We start from the raw sequence: 16,615 nt of genomic DNA, 5'->3' as shown, positions 1-16,615 counted from the left end.
CGTTCCTCGGGCTGCTCGTACAGACACACCGGATGAAGAGGCGTCAGCTACGGCCAGGATTTACAAACAGTTGCTGCATTGTGATTCATTTGTGTTGTGGTGAGCTGCAGGTGAGAATGTTTAGAAAAGGTTCGATGATCATCGGCATTCAGATGTGTTTTTTTAGCAGAGAGCCGGAGGTCGTTCATTTCAGGCTCACAGAGCCGTTTCTGACTGGAGGAAACTTATCAACAAGTGAATCAATCATGAAAATAATAATCAGCAGCAGCTTAGAACAGGTTTACTTCAATAATAACACTCAGAAGAGAAACTATGAGCTTCTACAGCATCAACATCAACACATCAGCCTTTGAAACACTTGATGAGTGTAAGGAGGTGGAATGAAGCTAAAGGCCAGTTTACTGTGATGGTTCATGAAGTGATCATCCACACCGGATGACCAGGCCTTAAAGAAACAATGAGTTATTAGAGGATAAGCAGAGAAAGATGCCTTCATGGCAGCAGGTAGCCTTCCTCACTGAGCTCCCTCTGATCCGCCGCCTGCTCTCTAACATCCACACCCATACTTTGCTAACATTAGCCTGTATCTCTTTGCAAAGCTGCTAGCTGACGTTAGCAATAACATGGCACCAAATAACAGGATCACTGTTATGGACTAAAAAAATAAAGTTTGTAATTATTGTCACTTTCATGGCAGAAGTTTCCATGATGCAGGTTTAAGGTAATAAAAAAAGGTCCGTCTCCCTGGCAGCATGATCACTGTGCAGACAGTCAACTTATTAATATTCCAGCCTTCTAAAAAGTTCATATGCAGCCATAAATAACAGGTTCCTCCTCTGGGAGTCATGAGCACACTCTGAAATGTTTCTGCCCATCTGCTTCCTCTGTAGCAGTCACAGCATATAGCTATGAACCTTCATCTTGGGGTCATGAGCACATTTTGAGGCCATCTGTGTGAGTTCTGCATCCCGCCCTGACGGACAGAAGACACTTTCATCCCCAGCAGGGCAGAGATGATGAAGGTTAGCCGACACGCCTCTCTCTCAGGGAGAATGGAAGGAAGTGAATCATATGCCACAGTGTGACCACTATATCCCAGAGCACAGTGCTGCTTAGATTTGGCTCCACTGAAACTCTCCTCTCTCCTTTCGAGTGACGACTAAAACCAAAGCTCCTTAAAACGCAGCGGCAGAGAATCTTTACTAGCGGGATTATCTCTTGTGTAGCAGCCTGCTCTACAAATGCTTTTCTATCTGCTAAACCATGTAGCTCCAAATTCAATTAGGGCCACATAAACATTTTCATGTGTGGCAAGTGAGCTGTGAAAGGGCAGCAAACAAGCTCAGGCTGCAGCTGAGGGAGGGAGGAGAGAGATGAGCCCGATGAGAGGACCAGTGGAGGAGGAGGCAGCTCTGAGATGCTGTGATGTTCAGCATGCACCCGAAGAGCTGCTGCTGCTGCGAGAGCGGCAGCGTCTCCTCATCACACAGTGGATGACTGCTGCTGTGGTGTTTCCATCCATCCATCTGACTCTGGGTGCCTCCTCTCATCACAGAGAAAACACCACATCTATTCATTTCAATCACAGAATCTTCTCATCTGACAAACAGCATCACATTCATCTTTGCAGGATTAGTCCTGCAGGCTCTGAATATACTCTGTATGAACCACCGACAACGCCGAGCATCAGCGCGGGTTATCAGGCAGGAAGTGAACATTTTGTCCTCAAAGCTGATGTTAGGAGCAGGAACAGTGGACAGCAGGAGGACCAAACATGTGGACGACTGGGTCAGAGCACCTGTGAAGCTGCAGCTCTGTGGGGTGCTCCGGGTCTGAAGCGGTCAGCACCAATCAAAAGTCGTCTAAAGAAGCAAAGATGTGAACCGGCAGCTTTCGGCAGCTGTTCGTCGAAGCAGACGTGGAGGCTGTGGAGCGATGGCTGGTCTGTGTGGTCCGATTCAACAGACGAGCTGCTGCAGCTCCTCTCAGCAGGATGAAAAATGGTTCAGAGGAACTCAACCACCACATGCTGGCTGTCTCCTCCTTCCCCAGATCTCAATCCAAGCCAGCCTCTGTGGAAAGTCCGATCCATGTAGGCCCCGCCTGCCAGCACACAGGACTTAGAGGACCTGCTGCTGTTATCCTGATCGCTCAGCACACCTGGACATGTGTGTGGGGTTCAGGGCTCCATGGTGTGTGTACCTCTATGTGTGTGTGTGTGCATATGGGGGCTATAAAGTAAGGGTAATGTGTAATCAGCTGCCTCCTGCTCTGCTTCTCTCCCTCTCTGTCCTCATGTCCTACAGCTCACATTACACCACATCATTCTTTGGGCGACCCGCTCCCTCTAGTGATGGACAAAGGCACTGCCTGAGGAGCAGCCGGCAGGCAGGCAGGCAGCAAATGAGAGACCGCAGGAGTGACAGGAAGAGTCAGCGTCCTCCACCGCAGGCTGGATGGCGTGCCAGGCGGCCGGCGGGGGAACACAGGAACACACAAAGCTCCCGCAGCAAAATGACTGACTGTGAGCAGGAAAAAACACACAAACACACAATCACACAAACACACAATCACACTTGATTAAACTGCTCTCTGCTGTGAAAAAGCACCTTCATTTGTATTTAAGTGGCGCAGTGTGCTAATTACCTGGGCTGGGTTTCTTTCTGACTCTGTGGGCTACCAACAAGCCCCCCCCTTCCCATCATCCATCTCACCAGTCTGGATGATGTAGCGATGCCTTCACTTGTAGCCCTACCTGTGCGAATGTTAATAATCATAACGTTGCTATCTGCATTCCCCCAGCCTTTATCGTCCGGAGCAGGAAAACAACCAGGCCTATAGCTTTAATAAACCATCAATTATTATATTGAATTATGCGCAGAGAGCAGTGGAGACGGCCCCTCTGAGGATCCGGCTGAATGTATAGTATTTAATACACAGAACAGATGAATACGGTGAGTCAGAAGTCACCACGCTGAGCTGAATAGGATTCATTAAACAAAGCTGCTGCAGAGCCACGCAACGAACGACTGGCTGGACTCGAGTGCTCTCATTTAACAACCATCATGTCTTCAGACTGACATGTTTAAAGCCAGAAATAAGATCTGCTCCCTTCAATGTAATTGATAGTGCCAGAGTCTGAGCAGGCCACCCTAAAAAATGGGTCATTATTCATTAAATCTTTATATAACCGACTTAGATATGAAGATTACACAATAACATATTCATCATTAGCAGGAGAGCGTGGCGGTCAGCAGGCGGCGCCGGGGCCAACCTGTGAGACGCGTCGCCGTTTCCATGGTGAAGATCATCTGTGGCAATTCACACTCTCCGTCCAGTTCTCCTGCGGTGAGTCCGCTCACCTCCCCGATGGAAAGGTCAGGCCCGAGCTAATGCCCCCGCTATCACACTGTGACACCTCGGGGGTAATGTGTGATAATTAAAAGGGCTTCTTGGCATATGGCTGCTATCGCTAGCACGCTGCGTGGGAGCTGTTTGCGGCTTGTAGGGAAACAGAAAAGAAAAAAAACAAGAAGCACAAGAAGATCCAGTGCTGGGTCTGACAGGCGAACAGCAGCCTGCTGAGACAGGACGACACCGCGGAGCACTGGCGGCTGTGCTGACTCATCTGATGGTTCTGTTTCTGTTTGGTTTTTACCAACAAACACCTGGCTCCTCAGAGGGCGGGTCAGAACATCCTGGAAATGATGCAGCTAGCAGTGCTATTGAGCGTCACAAACCTGAGGTAATGATGACAGTTTGCTACCATTTTAATGTACATAGCTAGCATACAGTTAGCATCATGAACATTAGATAGCTAGATGTCTGCTAACACAAAGCTAGCAGTGTCACAACAATTGAGTATTTACCATTGAGAGTAAAACTATGGACAGAGCTTCTGTGACATCATCTGTTTGTTTCTGAAGAGCCGTTTTGAGGCTCGGTGGGAGGTTCCGGGACGCTCCGACCGCCACCATGTTGGCAGCGTCACGTCCGCCAAAACTCCAAATACGGACAAAGAGGGGGGGCACAAGCGGAGTTTAGGGGGGCGGGCGATCGTGGAAGCAGAGCAGGAAACTCACGCTGTGATACAGCAACCGCCTGTCACTCAAAGCGCAACGCCCATAATTATGCGAAATTTTAAATCTGAATATAATTAAAACTAATAATTAAAAATTCACCCCCGTACAGTTGACACTAGAAGAGAACCTATCATTTGAGACCAGAATGTTTTTTTGTACCAAGTTGTAAACATGTTCATTTCTGCTGTGAAGCCATTTTAACATGGGAGTCTATGGGAAATGACTCGCTGCTGGAGCCAGCCCCCAGTGGCTGCAGCGTGAACTACAAATTCTGACTTCATGGGCTTCAAGTCTGAGCCCCGGAGGCTGCCGCTTGGTTTTACACAGTTAGCAGCAGTCAGAGAAATCTGTCACATGTCTTCATGTCCACTTCTCCCCTTTGAATCCACAGACTCAGCACCACTCTGTACTCTGCAGAAGAAGGGGCGGGGCCAGAGGAGGAGGCCATGTGACACAGACACAGGAAGTGACTGCTACAAAATGTCATCCCTGCCGCAACGAAGAGCCTCAGACCCACTTCAGCTGAGCAGTAATCCAAAACAATGAGCTGAAGGGAGCTAAAGTTCTGTTTTTGCAGCACTAGGAGCCAGACCCTGCCACAGCTGAGTCACTTGATTCATCGTCTGTGTCAGCCATTTTGATAAATGCACATTCATTCCGTCGCTAAACCACTAAAAAAAAAAAAACACCTGAGAAAACCTCACAGTGGCTGAGCTGATACTGGCATTATTTCCACTGTAGCCTGCAGCTATATGACACACCAGGAATGATGCTGAGCACCATTGATTGTAAAGAGGCCACTATCAGTCTGAGTGTGACAGGACTGGGGCAGCACCGTGGCCACCTCCACCCGCAGTGATGGGGATTTAGGAGGTTTAAGCTTCGACTTCAGGGTGAGAAACGGTCAGGAGGTGGCATCATCATCATCAATAAATCTGAACGCTGAAATATGGGTGAATATTCAACATGCTCGCTTTATGACGACCAGCACAGAAACACCGATAAAGCTTCACATTAAGGAAGAAGCGGCCGTTTATGTGCTGCTCTCAGCACGGCGAGCCACGCTGCAGAAAATCACTGTGCTGTTGACGCAGGCAAAAAAGAAAAAAACAGGCTTGCGAGCTGGAGCACGTAAAAAGTGTCAGGCTAAGGTGTTTATTTAGCTGCACGCCTGTTACCACTCATTACTCAACATTACAACCTCCAAAGTCCAGACGCTGTGAGTGGAGTGTGCAAACAAATGGAGGAAATGGGGAAATGAATGTTGAGGGTCGCAGCGGGGCCACGCTGGGACGACTTTATTACAGCAGCCAGAAAAAAAAAGAGGGATTATAAAGCTGCTGAGGTTAATGTAAAGCAGAGGAGACACCGGCGCTTTATTCTTCATTATGGGGTAGATGTGATTATGTTCCTCTAACAGCACGCTGGAGCTACACTCCAATACTGTTATTTAGCCTCCACTGACGAGCGAGCCGCCGGGAAACTTTTTCCTCTCTCTCTCTGTGGGAGCTGACACCTCTTCACTCGGCATGCTTCATTAGCTTTATGACTTAGTGGCAGCTCACACTCATTAGCACATACTGTGCACACGTTTGCACCTATACTCATCCATACGCATCCTAATGCACAATGTTCACACGTTCAGACCTTTTATCGCCACAAATGTGACGCTGTGAGAGGCAGCTGCTACCCCCCCCCCCCAACCATTCTGTGCATTAGCTAAAACAACACTTTGCTTTCTGCTGGATCCAGGTGCCGACTCCCAAAGATCACGAGCTGAGGCAACACATTAACAGTGATTTTATTCTGAAACCGAGCGATGACAAACAACGCAATCAAACACCGGCAGCAACACTGCAGGAAATGCCGGCCATGTCATTTCCCACCTCTGACCGGCCCGCTGTGTGTTTTCACTGCTTCCTTTCAGATCTTCAGAGTGTCTCTGACCTCTTTAAGGACGTCTTTTCTTGTCCACGCTGGCTTTAATAGTTTTCATCGAGTGAACAGATAACACTAGATGAATCAGGTGAGTCATCATATCAGCTGCTCTGCACAATCTGCAGCTTTCAGCAGCCTGAAAGGCTCCAAAAGTCAGAATCAGGTACAGACGCCGGGCGTCTAATGCTGCAGAGCTAAGCTAACTGGCTAACAGTCGCTAAATCCACTGTTGAATTTAATACAAACGTTAGTATCATCATCACACCTGCTCTGACTGTAGAGAGCATGTGAGCTGAGCTTAGCCAGCTAGCTGTAACCTAGGTCTGAACAATGAACAACAAGTTAGTGTGGAGCCAGACAAGCCCTGAGTGTTGCTGTCAGGAGATGTTGATGAAGATTCTCAGTCATCCAGGTCATCATACGTAGAGAAGATTGAAGCGAGGCGTCTGGACTTGTGGAGTTTTCTTGAAGACGTTTCGCTGCTCATCCAAGCAGCTTCATCAGTTCTAACTGTTTGGTGGGGAAACATGGTTTATATGTGGTGGCAGACCTCAGTGGGTGGGTCTGGGTAAAACTTAAAAAAAAATACAATAGCACTAAATGTTTCCATACTTACCCCTCTATGTGAAGCTTGAAGAATCTTCCCTTAACAGAGGTGGTGGCCTCAGACATCATCTTTCTACCACATACAATGCAGCTTCCATCCATTCCCAGGAAGTTTACACATACTCACAGCAAGAACAAAGGGCTGTCAACCAGTCCCCCTCCAGAAGTCTCATAGTCGTTAGACACACCTGGCCCAGTCAGCCAGATCATCACAGGTAACTATGGAAACATTTAGTGCTATTGTATGTAAGTTTTGTCCAGACCCACCCACTGAGGTCTGTAACCACATATAAACCATGTTTCCCCACCAAACAGTTAGAACTGATGAAGCTGCTTGGATGAGCAGCGAAAGAAATCACTACAAGTCCAGACTCCTTCTCTACGTATTAGTCAGGAGATGAACGCCCGTTCATGCAGACTCGGCAGTAGCTAGCAGTAACATAGCTACTCCACATTTATCTTCTGCACTTTGTAACACTGACTGATGACATCATGCAAAGAGCCAGCTAGCCAGTTTAGCAGCCAGATTGGCCCTAGAAGAAGGAATAATCTGGATCCACAGGGCAGCTTCACCGAGTAGCCAAAGAGCTAATGTTAGCTAGCTTCTGCACCAGAAAGCTTAAACATCACTTTTTTTCACACAATGACACAACACTTCACTATGTTTCAGAGATGACAGAATCAGAAGTGGCATTTTTAAGCAGGTTTGAGTGAGCAGCGTGACATCAGACTGGGCAGCGGCGTGCACTTGTTGCTCAGTGTGCAGAATGAGTGCACCCTTTTGTATCGGGGGGGGCCCTCAGAGGGGATTAAATGCCCGATCTTCTAGTGCCACCTCCATTCTTTCGCTAACCAAAGGTATCATTAACGACGCCTCCACCTGAGCTCGTCGGACTCTGTGGAGCTGCTCGGAGCCGCTCTGCGTTTTTTCCTCCTCAGGATTATGAGGAGACGGTGTATTCTCTGTTCTTCACTCACAGAAAACACCAATAAAAGAGCCGGGGGATTAATAATTCATTGATATCCATGACCACTCACACTCTCTTTTATAAGACAGGCTTATATTAGCAGCACACCCGTCAAGCAGTCCAAACAACTCTTACGGCGTCATTAAAATTTTAAGAGCGGCTCAGCATGGAGGCTGGATAAATAAGAGACAATTACTGCGTCTGATAGAAATGTAATGCGGCTCCTGTTCAAAGGAAGCAAACCTTTAAGAGGGGGGGGGGGGATTTATTTAAAGGGCACTTCTCAGGCACAGTTCAGCAGCATGGACAGTCAGGAGTTCAGTCACGTACTCAAGCCGTATTAACAGAAAAACAGGGATATAGGAGCATCCATCTCCTGCCGGCGCCGATGAAGGATGCTCACACAATCTGCTCCGTAATGAGGAGGATGTTTAAGCAGGTTATTACCATTAAAATCCAAATGGAAATAAAGAAGCGGCCCTGATTGTAAAGTTAACGCAGCGTGGACACATTTTACAGCCTCTCCCCATCTCTCATAGATAAACCAGTACATCACTTTAATTAGACAACGTGTTAATTGACTGCAGGTCCTGGGGTGTGATGCGTCAACATTAGTCTCCATCAATGACAACCTCCTCCAGGCACGACACCATTCACTCCGACCGAGAGTGAGACGTGATACTGAGAATGATTGAGGCTGTGTGTGTGTGTGTGTGTGTGTGTGTGACCTAGTGGAAGCATATCATTGCATGGGAGGGAGGGAGACAGAGAGGAAGACACAAAGTGAACGGAGGGCTGTGCGACACACACACACACACACACACAGACACACACACACAGCGTGCGGTCTATCGCTGTGGTCTGACATTATTATGTGCTCATCGCCTGGCCGCTCTCCCGGGTCGCCCATGTTTGGGAAATGGCAAGGGACATCAACATTACAAGGTATCGCACTTGGCTCAGAAAGAAGGTGGATAAGGTCAAGATGCAGCGTGCCTCTGGGAGCTGGAGCCTCAGACTTAAAGTTCAATATTCTGGAAGTCAATTCATAGATGTGTACGGCAGGAGGAAGAGGAGGAGGAAGAAGAAGAAGAAGAAGGTACCACATGCTCTCTTAATGGTAGTGTTGCAGTAATGGAGACTGGTCTCCGTCCTGAGACCACACTATTGATCGGACAAACCAGGACCAGTCCAGACCGGAGACATCACAGTGATTCCTCGTTCAATACAATGATGAAGTTTACTATCTAATAACCGTCACCACCCCGTCATCAGGTTTTCAGGTAACTTCCTCCAGTTGCAGGTTTATCCAGTGCAGCAGTGTAATAATCCTTCTGCCTGGTCACACATGCACGTTCCTCCAGGCCAGCAATAAGATCTACTGCCAGCTGATTTTATAACTTTATAACTGCACGATCCTGGACTACACTTCAAAGAGGTTTTCTACCATAGGATGGTTTTACCCCTACACGTCTGTCTAAAGGGGCCAGAGGCGGCGGTGGGTGAGGGGGTATGAATGAGACATGTATCATCCCGTTCACAGTAGAGAGGGGAGGGCACTGCCTCCCAATCAATCAATCTCTAGCATGATTATAATGAAGAAATCATTACAACTCCACCATATGCTAAAAGTCATGTAGTAAAACAGAAATCTGACACTGTACCAGTATAATTAACACACCTCTACACACACACACAGTCACTCACTCAGCACCCTCATACTGCCGCCCGGGATCAGTGACCAAGCGTGTGATTATACTGGAGTCTGAAGTTGCAGCGAGGTGACTTCCATCAGCGCTTCAGCCGCTGCAGCAATCATACAGGAGGAGCATAATGAGGCCATTAGGTTTGCAGGCTTTAAAGGCTCTCGTACGAACGGCCGGGTTTCTACTTCACACATGCACTCGTGGCTTCAAAGCCTTTTAGCTGCCAGATACGCAGCGTGCCGCGGGAGCAGGTGCAAAGCTCCTGATTGGACGGCTGCTCTGAATGGCTTCCTTAATGTGGTGCCGTGGAGAGTTTTAACATTAATATGACTCTTTTAAGTGCATCTCATGACCTTTAGCTGGAGCTAAAAAATGCTAAAAACTGTGCTGACATGCAGTCACAAGGGTTAGAGGCTGAAGCTGATATCATGTGTTTGTTCTGGCTGTAGTTAAAAATCCTGTGATGCTTCCTTTGCCACACAGTAAAAAAAAAAACATCATGATGCTTCTTTACTCCAGTTGAGTCAGACATGAGGAAGGACCTGCCGTACGTTTCCCCAACTCATCCCACACACACACAGCTCTGAGCCTCGGCGTGCAGCGTGAGCGTTACGTGACATGACATGCTTTTAAATCCTCGCTGCATGGAATCAGGAGGTCAAGAGCAAGCATCACCCCGACTGTTTAAGAACTGCAGCCAAGAGTGGAGCTCTGCAGGCCAGTCAGGACACATCCTACATTCATGGTTTGTGGCACACGGCCCCGCGCCACAACATCACACTTCCACTGCAAAAAAAAAAAAAAAAAAAAACACAAGACAGCGGGGGCTGAGGGACAAATTTGTAGACACTAATTAGACCAGGATTAGTGAGGAGAGATGGAGGGATGGGGGGCAGCGGTGGCTCGCTGGGAGGGGTTACATTATTTATCATATTCCAGTCCCCCCCCCCCTCCTCCTTCGGAGCAGACGGCCACCAGAGCAGGAGAGAGGGGAAGAAAGAACTTTATAATGTATTAGCATCAGTAATTTAGGCTGAGGGGTGAGATGGGTTGATGGAGAGTGAGCGAGAACAAGACCTGCCTCTACATCCTAAATCACCCCCCCCTCCCCATCCTCCCTCTCCTCCTCCCCCCTCCTCCCCGCAGCTTGGAAATGCTGCACATGCCTCTGTCCTTGTTAGTGGGTCTCTCGGCTCTTTTAATACACAATGGCTGCTGAATATAATGACCAACAACATGCAAATAGAAGCAGTCAGGTGCATAAAGTATTCTGCTGCAACATTTTGCAGGATGTAATGGAGTCCTGTTCCACACAGAGGAGAAGATATGACTCTGAAAGCATCATGTGTGAGGCAAAGTCAACGCTAAGCTCAAACTGCCTTTACCTACAGATCTAAAAGGTTCAAATCTCTCCTGAAATAACAAAATAAAGTCGGTCACCAACACATTCTGCCCTCTGCAGCAACAACCAGGAAGCCATGACTGACTCTCAGGTGTCCAGCATTCAGAGGATCTGGCTGATCTGCAGTCCTACCAAATCAAAGATGAGCTGAACTACAAAGGTTCTCTAAAAAAAAAAAAAAACAAAGAATTCTGCACTTCACAGTTCGGCCATGATGGAGCAGTGGTCACAGATGATCTGCAGGCTTTCTGCACAGCGAGGTGAAAAACAGTTTCCACACCACTGTTAACATGATTGCACCGTTTCCACAGAGGAGCAGGACTGGTACATGCCTGGAACACGTGTGTGGGCGTGTGTGTGACATTTGCGTCTTCAAACTGAACTCACAGCAATCTGCAGTGTTCCTCCGGTTCCTCAGAGGGATTTGGGATTTTCAAACACACCCTGTCAGCTCCATTGATGACTTGCCAGATATGGATGTCCTGCCTCTGTGTGAGTTCTCACGACTTTAAAGACCATGAGAGCTGAGCTCGCAGCCACGCCGCCTCATGCTAATGTTCACCATCCTCCTTCAAATGAACAGAGGACAACAAGAGCGGGGCCGAGCCACGCTACATGAAACAAACATCAAGGAGTCCGAAGCCCGCACACTCAGATGCTGGTCTTAAGAGGAGCCGAATTCATTTTGATTATGATGTTGGAAGGAAAGCTCAAGGTTTCCTCGGAGGAGATGAATGTTTCACTAACACAGGCGCCGCGGAAGCTATCCATTTTGTATTCAAGCTGTCAGTCACAATGCCATTATGCTCCTGACTGCCGAGGCTGAGAGGTTACGCTGGATCCAACATGCTGCAGGAAAAGGAGTTGTCACGTTGCTGCAGGGATGCTTCATCTGAATTATGTTCATGAATATTATAAATGACAGTTAGTCTCAACATGGCTTCCTCTACATTGTAAGGTTAAAGCTTTGACATAACCTGCACAAGCCTGAGGCGGAGACACACGCAGCAGACAAGGAGGGAACAGAGGCAGATCTGAGGGGGCAGAGACAGCCAGCCGGACAGGTACAGGCAGACAGGGAGAGTGCATTAGCCTGGTGTACACGCCTCAGAGGACACGCCGACACCCCCGCCTCCATCCCTCCCTGCAGGGAGCCCACAGCAGTCCTCTCACAGGTAGACACAGTACAAGACACGGCCGACCAGCCCCGGCTGAGATGAGACTGAGAAAAGGAAGGTGGCGAGTTCATGGTGGATGAACAGCAGAGATTCAGATTTAAACATCTTTCAGAACAACACACACACGTTCAAATTCATCCAGGAAGGGACTGTGGACTGTAAACAAACATGATGCTAACCAATCAGGCCACGGGTAAACGAGGAAAAAAAAAAAATAGACGAGGCGATGACCCTGGTCCTCCAGGTCAGCAGTACTGGATTAAGGCTGAAGGTGACGGCACGCTTGTTCATACATAATCCATCAGAGCTTTATGATCAGTTCCACTGCAGCCTCTCTGCACCTCACACACACACAGAGGTATAACTCTCCAAGGTCAGACAATAAAGAAACAATATCCGGTGCGGCTGATTAAAATGACAGATATTTGCTCATTTTCAGTGTCTGTGCCGAAGCATCTGCTGCTTCAGTTTGTCACTATGCAACCTAGCACACAGTGTGCCGCTTAAGCATGTGTGTAAGAAGTCAGAGTGCATGATAAACACAGAGCAGAAATATCAGATTTATATGTTTATAAGTAAAAATAAACAGAAATATATTTGGTTTAAAATATTAAAGGAGGCGTTTGTGTAAAGTGAGTCAGTAAATGTGCAAAATTCACAGTTTAGCAACAATTCCAGGAATTCTATTCACCACTGCAGGGATGAAGCACATTAGCACTTCCTGCTTCCAGCATGTCACACACATTTAAATGTTTTGGTTGGTCTGGCACTGAGAATATGAATATATATGAAAAATACACACTGTATTTATAATGCAGCACAGCAGAATAATAATCATACAGAGTTTAACATTTTAGCCCATGCTAAGTGTCAAAAACTGCAGTTCCCTCTGCAGCCTCTGGGGGGCTGGTCCCACCATGTTAACAGGCTGTAATTTTTACATAACTGGCTTGTTGCTTCTTGCTTCACTAACCGCCCGCCTCCGCTCCACCCGTATTGGGATTAACCAGGAGTTGAGGTGGGCTCTGAAGGTGCCAACATGGCGGCAGGCGCCACCTCCTACACGGATGGAAGGTTTGTCCATATCTCTGGTATTAAACACCCACTGAGCAGGTGCATAGTGCACATTCTGCATCATAAAATGGAGGATGTTTTGGATACTTCCACTGACTAATCCATCAAGCTAACTGAGCCGCAGCTCCCTCTGCCATGTTCGGTTGGTGGTTGTTCTCCTTGTGCTGCGTTGCCAAGATGATGACTCTCCACTGTGAAAACCACCCGCCAAATCTCTTTCCTACTAGAGATCTAGAGGTCTCACATCCTGACTGTGTGGCCTTCACTAATAAAGACCCGGCCGCTGTCCTCATCTGGGCTAGGCTGCAGTTGTTTGGTGTTGTGTTCCTGCTGAGGCCTTGGGCTTTAAGTGGCTGCCCCACACTGGTCATCCATCCAGTTAAGTCCATCTGTTATCCAGCTACTTACTCTGAGTCTAACTTAACTACTGCTGCAGTTCTGTTGGAGGACTTAAAGCTCAATCTCCCTTCCCTTCCCCTCCATCCATCACCAGAACAAGCACCAGCCGCCGATGAAGATTAAGTAGCAGATCTCCTCTCTTGAGGACGAGCTCGAGGCCTGATTTCCCTAAAAAAAATCCACTAAAGAAGAAAGGACTTTGGAAAAGTCCTCAGTCTTCAAGATAATTATGAAAGATTTAGAGCTGAGGGGGCAGTGGCACACGATAACCTCCTCACCCTCCATCCAGCCATCACACACACACACACACACACACGCTGCCCTCACAGCGCCTGGGTCCACACTGCGGGTTAAAAAACAAGTTCATGCACCATGTCATAATCAGCTCAGACAAGAATGAATATGTGGGATTTTTCCTGTTTTTTTTCAAATGGAATAAAGCGAGGCGAGCCACAACAACAAATTAAGCCTGTGAAAGCACAAAGAGGAGCCCGTCGGCTCCCTGTGTGCGCACACGAGTGTGTAAATGACTTTGATTCATTTTGTCTCATTATTCCCTTCCTATGAGGGCCCACTTGGGCATAATTCTTACAGAAGCTTGAATGTGGTATAGTGAGAAGTATTTAAAGATGTATGGCAGCAGATTTATGGCCCACCTGTTTAACCCGTGCTAATGAACAGCATGTTGTCCTTTCACTCCCAGAAAAGCACATGCGAGTCTTAAAATGTAAGTAAAAGATGTAAATAAATCACACAGAATGTTTAGACTGGGAGACAGAGGCCATGTCTGCATGGTGTCACATCTCCTCCTCAGATGAGAGGGGGTTGGTGGTGGTAATGCAACAAGAGGTGGAAACACACACAAGTCAGTGTTCAGCTAGGTCTGTAAATCTACATTATTTTACTGTTTTCGGTGGATTCCAAAATTCAGAGAAGGCACCGGGAGACAGTTCAGCGCTTTTAGGAGACTGTACAATAATAATTCATGGCTCCCTGCATCGCTCTATTAATCTGGATGGAAACGCGCGCCTCGGTGGGGAGGGATGAATCATGCACACATCTCAGATTAGCTGCAAATACATCAAACTTAGGCTCGTGCGTAATTTCTGGGGGAGTCAGAGGTCGCGCGGCACAAACCCCCGCTCGAGCCTGGCATTTAAGGAGCAGCGTGCGTCCGCGCGCGCGCCTCTGCGGGCTCCGGTGCACCTGTTAACGGTGAGTCCCCCGCAGAGTCCCGCAGAGCCCCGCAGAGCAGAGACCCCCCCCCCCCCCCGCGCGCGCTGTGCGCCACGGAGCGGGCTCCGGCACAGCTCAGAGACACGCAGCCCACAAACACAACATGGAAGCGGGTCTGTACTCACGCTGCTGTTCTGTCCGGACCAGTACACCACCGCGTGGTTATGCGCAGAGTCCCCCGTCAGAGCGAAAGTGCTGCCGGTGAGCTTGGGCTCGTCCTGCCGGTTATTCCCTCTCCCTTCGTCCCGGTTCCATCTGAATTCGGACCTGCCCTGCCTGTGTCCGTCCACCATAAAGCCCCGCTCCTCCGAAGCGCCCACATCCACGCCGGACCGCCCGGTCAGCCCGCGTTCGCTCAACTCGGCAAACTCAGGACCGCTTCTCTTCGCTCTCAGGGGCGCAGCAGCTTCGGCGCCGCGGACACTTTTCCCGCTGGGCGCAGCTGAGTCTTCCTGCGCACTAACTCCATCCAAACTGACGTCTTGGAGGAACTGGGGGGCATCCTCGGCAGAAACGCCTGGCTCATGGTCGCCGTCCATTCCAGCGAGTTCCCTGAACTCTACTCGGATGCTTTTCAGGCTGCTCGGCTCCTCTGTCGGGTCTGCGCCTATCCCCGGCTTTAATTCCTCCAGGTGAAGTTGAACTGGCGTCTGGCAAGATGCGCAAGTTATCTCCGCCCTGGCATTCTGCAGGGTCTGAGCGGCTATGATCACCCAGATACCCAGAGATAAGTGCAAGCCTGGGCACAAGCCAGCGCAGGTCTCCATCGCTGACAGAGATTTGGGAGGGGGGGGGGTGAAGGACGGCTGGAGACCTTATCCGACACCTTAGGTCCCGTCACTCAGGTCGGTGTGGAGCGGCTGGCGCCTCAGTGCTCCGTGCGGTGGGCTGTGGGGGAGAAAAGTGCTCTTCAGCGAAACTGTTCACGTCCAAGGATCTTTGGTCGGGAAAGCCACCACACAGGAGGGAGGAGCTGTATCGCAGCCAGCTGCCGAGTGTGCGCCCGGAAGAGACGGTGTGTGTGTGTGTGTGTGTGTGTGAGAGAGAGAGAGAGAGAGAGAGAGAGAGTGTGTGTGTGTGTGTGTGAGAGAGAGAGAGAGAGAGAGAGAGAGAGTGTGTGTGTGTGTGTGTGAGAGAGAGAGAGAGTGTGTGTGAGAGAGAGAGAGAGGAGCTGTCCGCGGTGCTGAGTCCTCTGTTCTTTGAAGGAGTTCAAACTGGAGCCACAGAAAGTGGATTATAGATCACATCCTATTTTTATTTTTTTTCCTAATTGGTAATATTAGCCTCCATTACTTGTATTTGCGAAAGAGTTAAATGACTTTGAAATTACTGTTTTAATAGTATAGGAAACCCCGTTAATCCTCATAGATTGTGGCTCATTGTGCGCTGACGCAGCAGCTCTACCTGTGGGAGATGGATCCGTCACTGTTTACTTCTTGATCATGCCAGTGTACCCAAACTGGCTGCAGTTCACCTAGAGGGCGCTGTGAGACGGTTCTCTATGCATAAAGTCATTATTCACACCTGCATCAACATGAATTCATGTCAGAGCTGAATGTAAACAGACTCATGTCCTCTGGTCTTTCTGAAGCTGAAGCTGATTTAGTCCGTAAAACACTAGCATGCTGCTAACGGCTGCTGCTTGGTCAGTTCAGATCAGGACTGATGGGGACAGGAGGTCCTCCCTCCATGGCAGCCGGAGTCCTCACACACACACATATATATATATATATATCTGTAGGGGCTCTGCTGCTGCTGGCTGATGTGTCCAATCAGAAAGTGGCTTGTTGTGATGTCACTGACAGTGTTCTGTGCACTTACATTAAAAACAAAGGACCCCTTTTTTATTCTGTATTGTCCCCAGAGCGCCCCCTATGGGAAACAAAGTTCACACAGTGAGGCTTTTTAATAAAACAAAGCATTTTCTGCCATCTTCAGTCAGGACTCACTGTTCCTGCTCCACTGAGCCAATAACTACTGTAGCTCCAGTCACTTTTTAATGACCATGTCCAGAGCGCCCTCTAGG

The 16,615-nt window shown here is 48.6% G+C and overlaps 1 protein-coding gene across 1 annotated transcript in view; it reads right to left on the bottom strand.

The window, feature by feature from the left end:
- sorcs3a (sortilin related VPS10 domain containing receptor 3a) overlaps positions 1–15,356 on the bottom strand; it is a 175,541-nt gene extending 160,185 nt beyond the window's left edge. Inside the window, exon 1 of the mRNA XM_028393516.1 lies at positions 14,715–15,356. Within this exon, the coding sequence (XP_028249317.1) occupies positions 14,715–15,356 (642 nt within the window). The remainder of the gene's footprint in view (positions 1–14,714) is intronic.
- Between the last annotated feature and the right edge of the window lie 1,259 nt (positions 15,357–16,615).

The sequence above is a fragment of the Parambassis ranga genome, chromosome 1, assembly GCF_900634625.1.
Source record: "Parambassis ranga chromosome 1, fParRan2.1, whole genome shotgun sequence".
Classification (NCBI taxonomy): domain Eukaryota; kingdom Metazoa; phylum Chordata; class Actinopteri; family Ambassidae; genus Parambassis; species Parambassis ranga.
The sequence above is the reverse complement of the archived record's forward strand: the minus strand, read 5'-3'. Positions and strand labels throughout refer to the sequence as shown.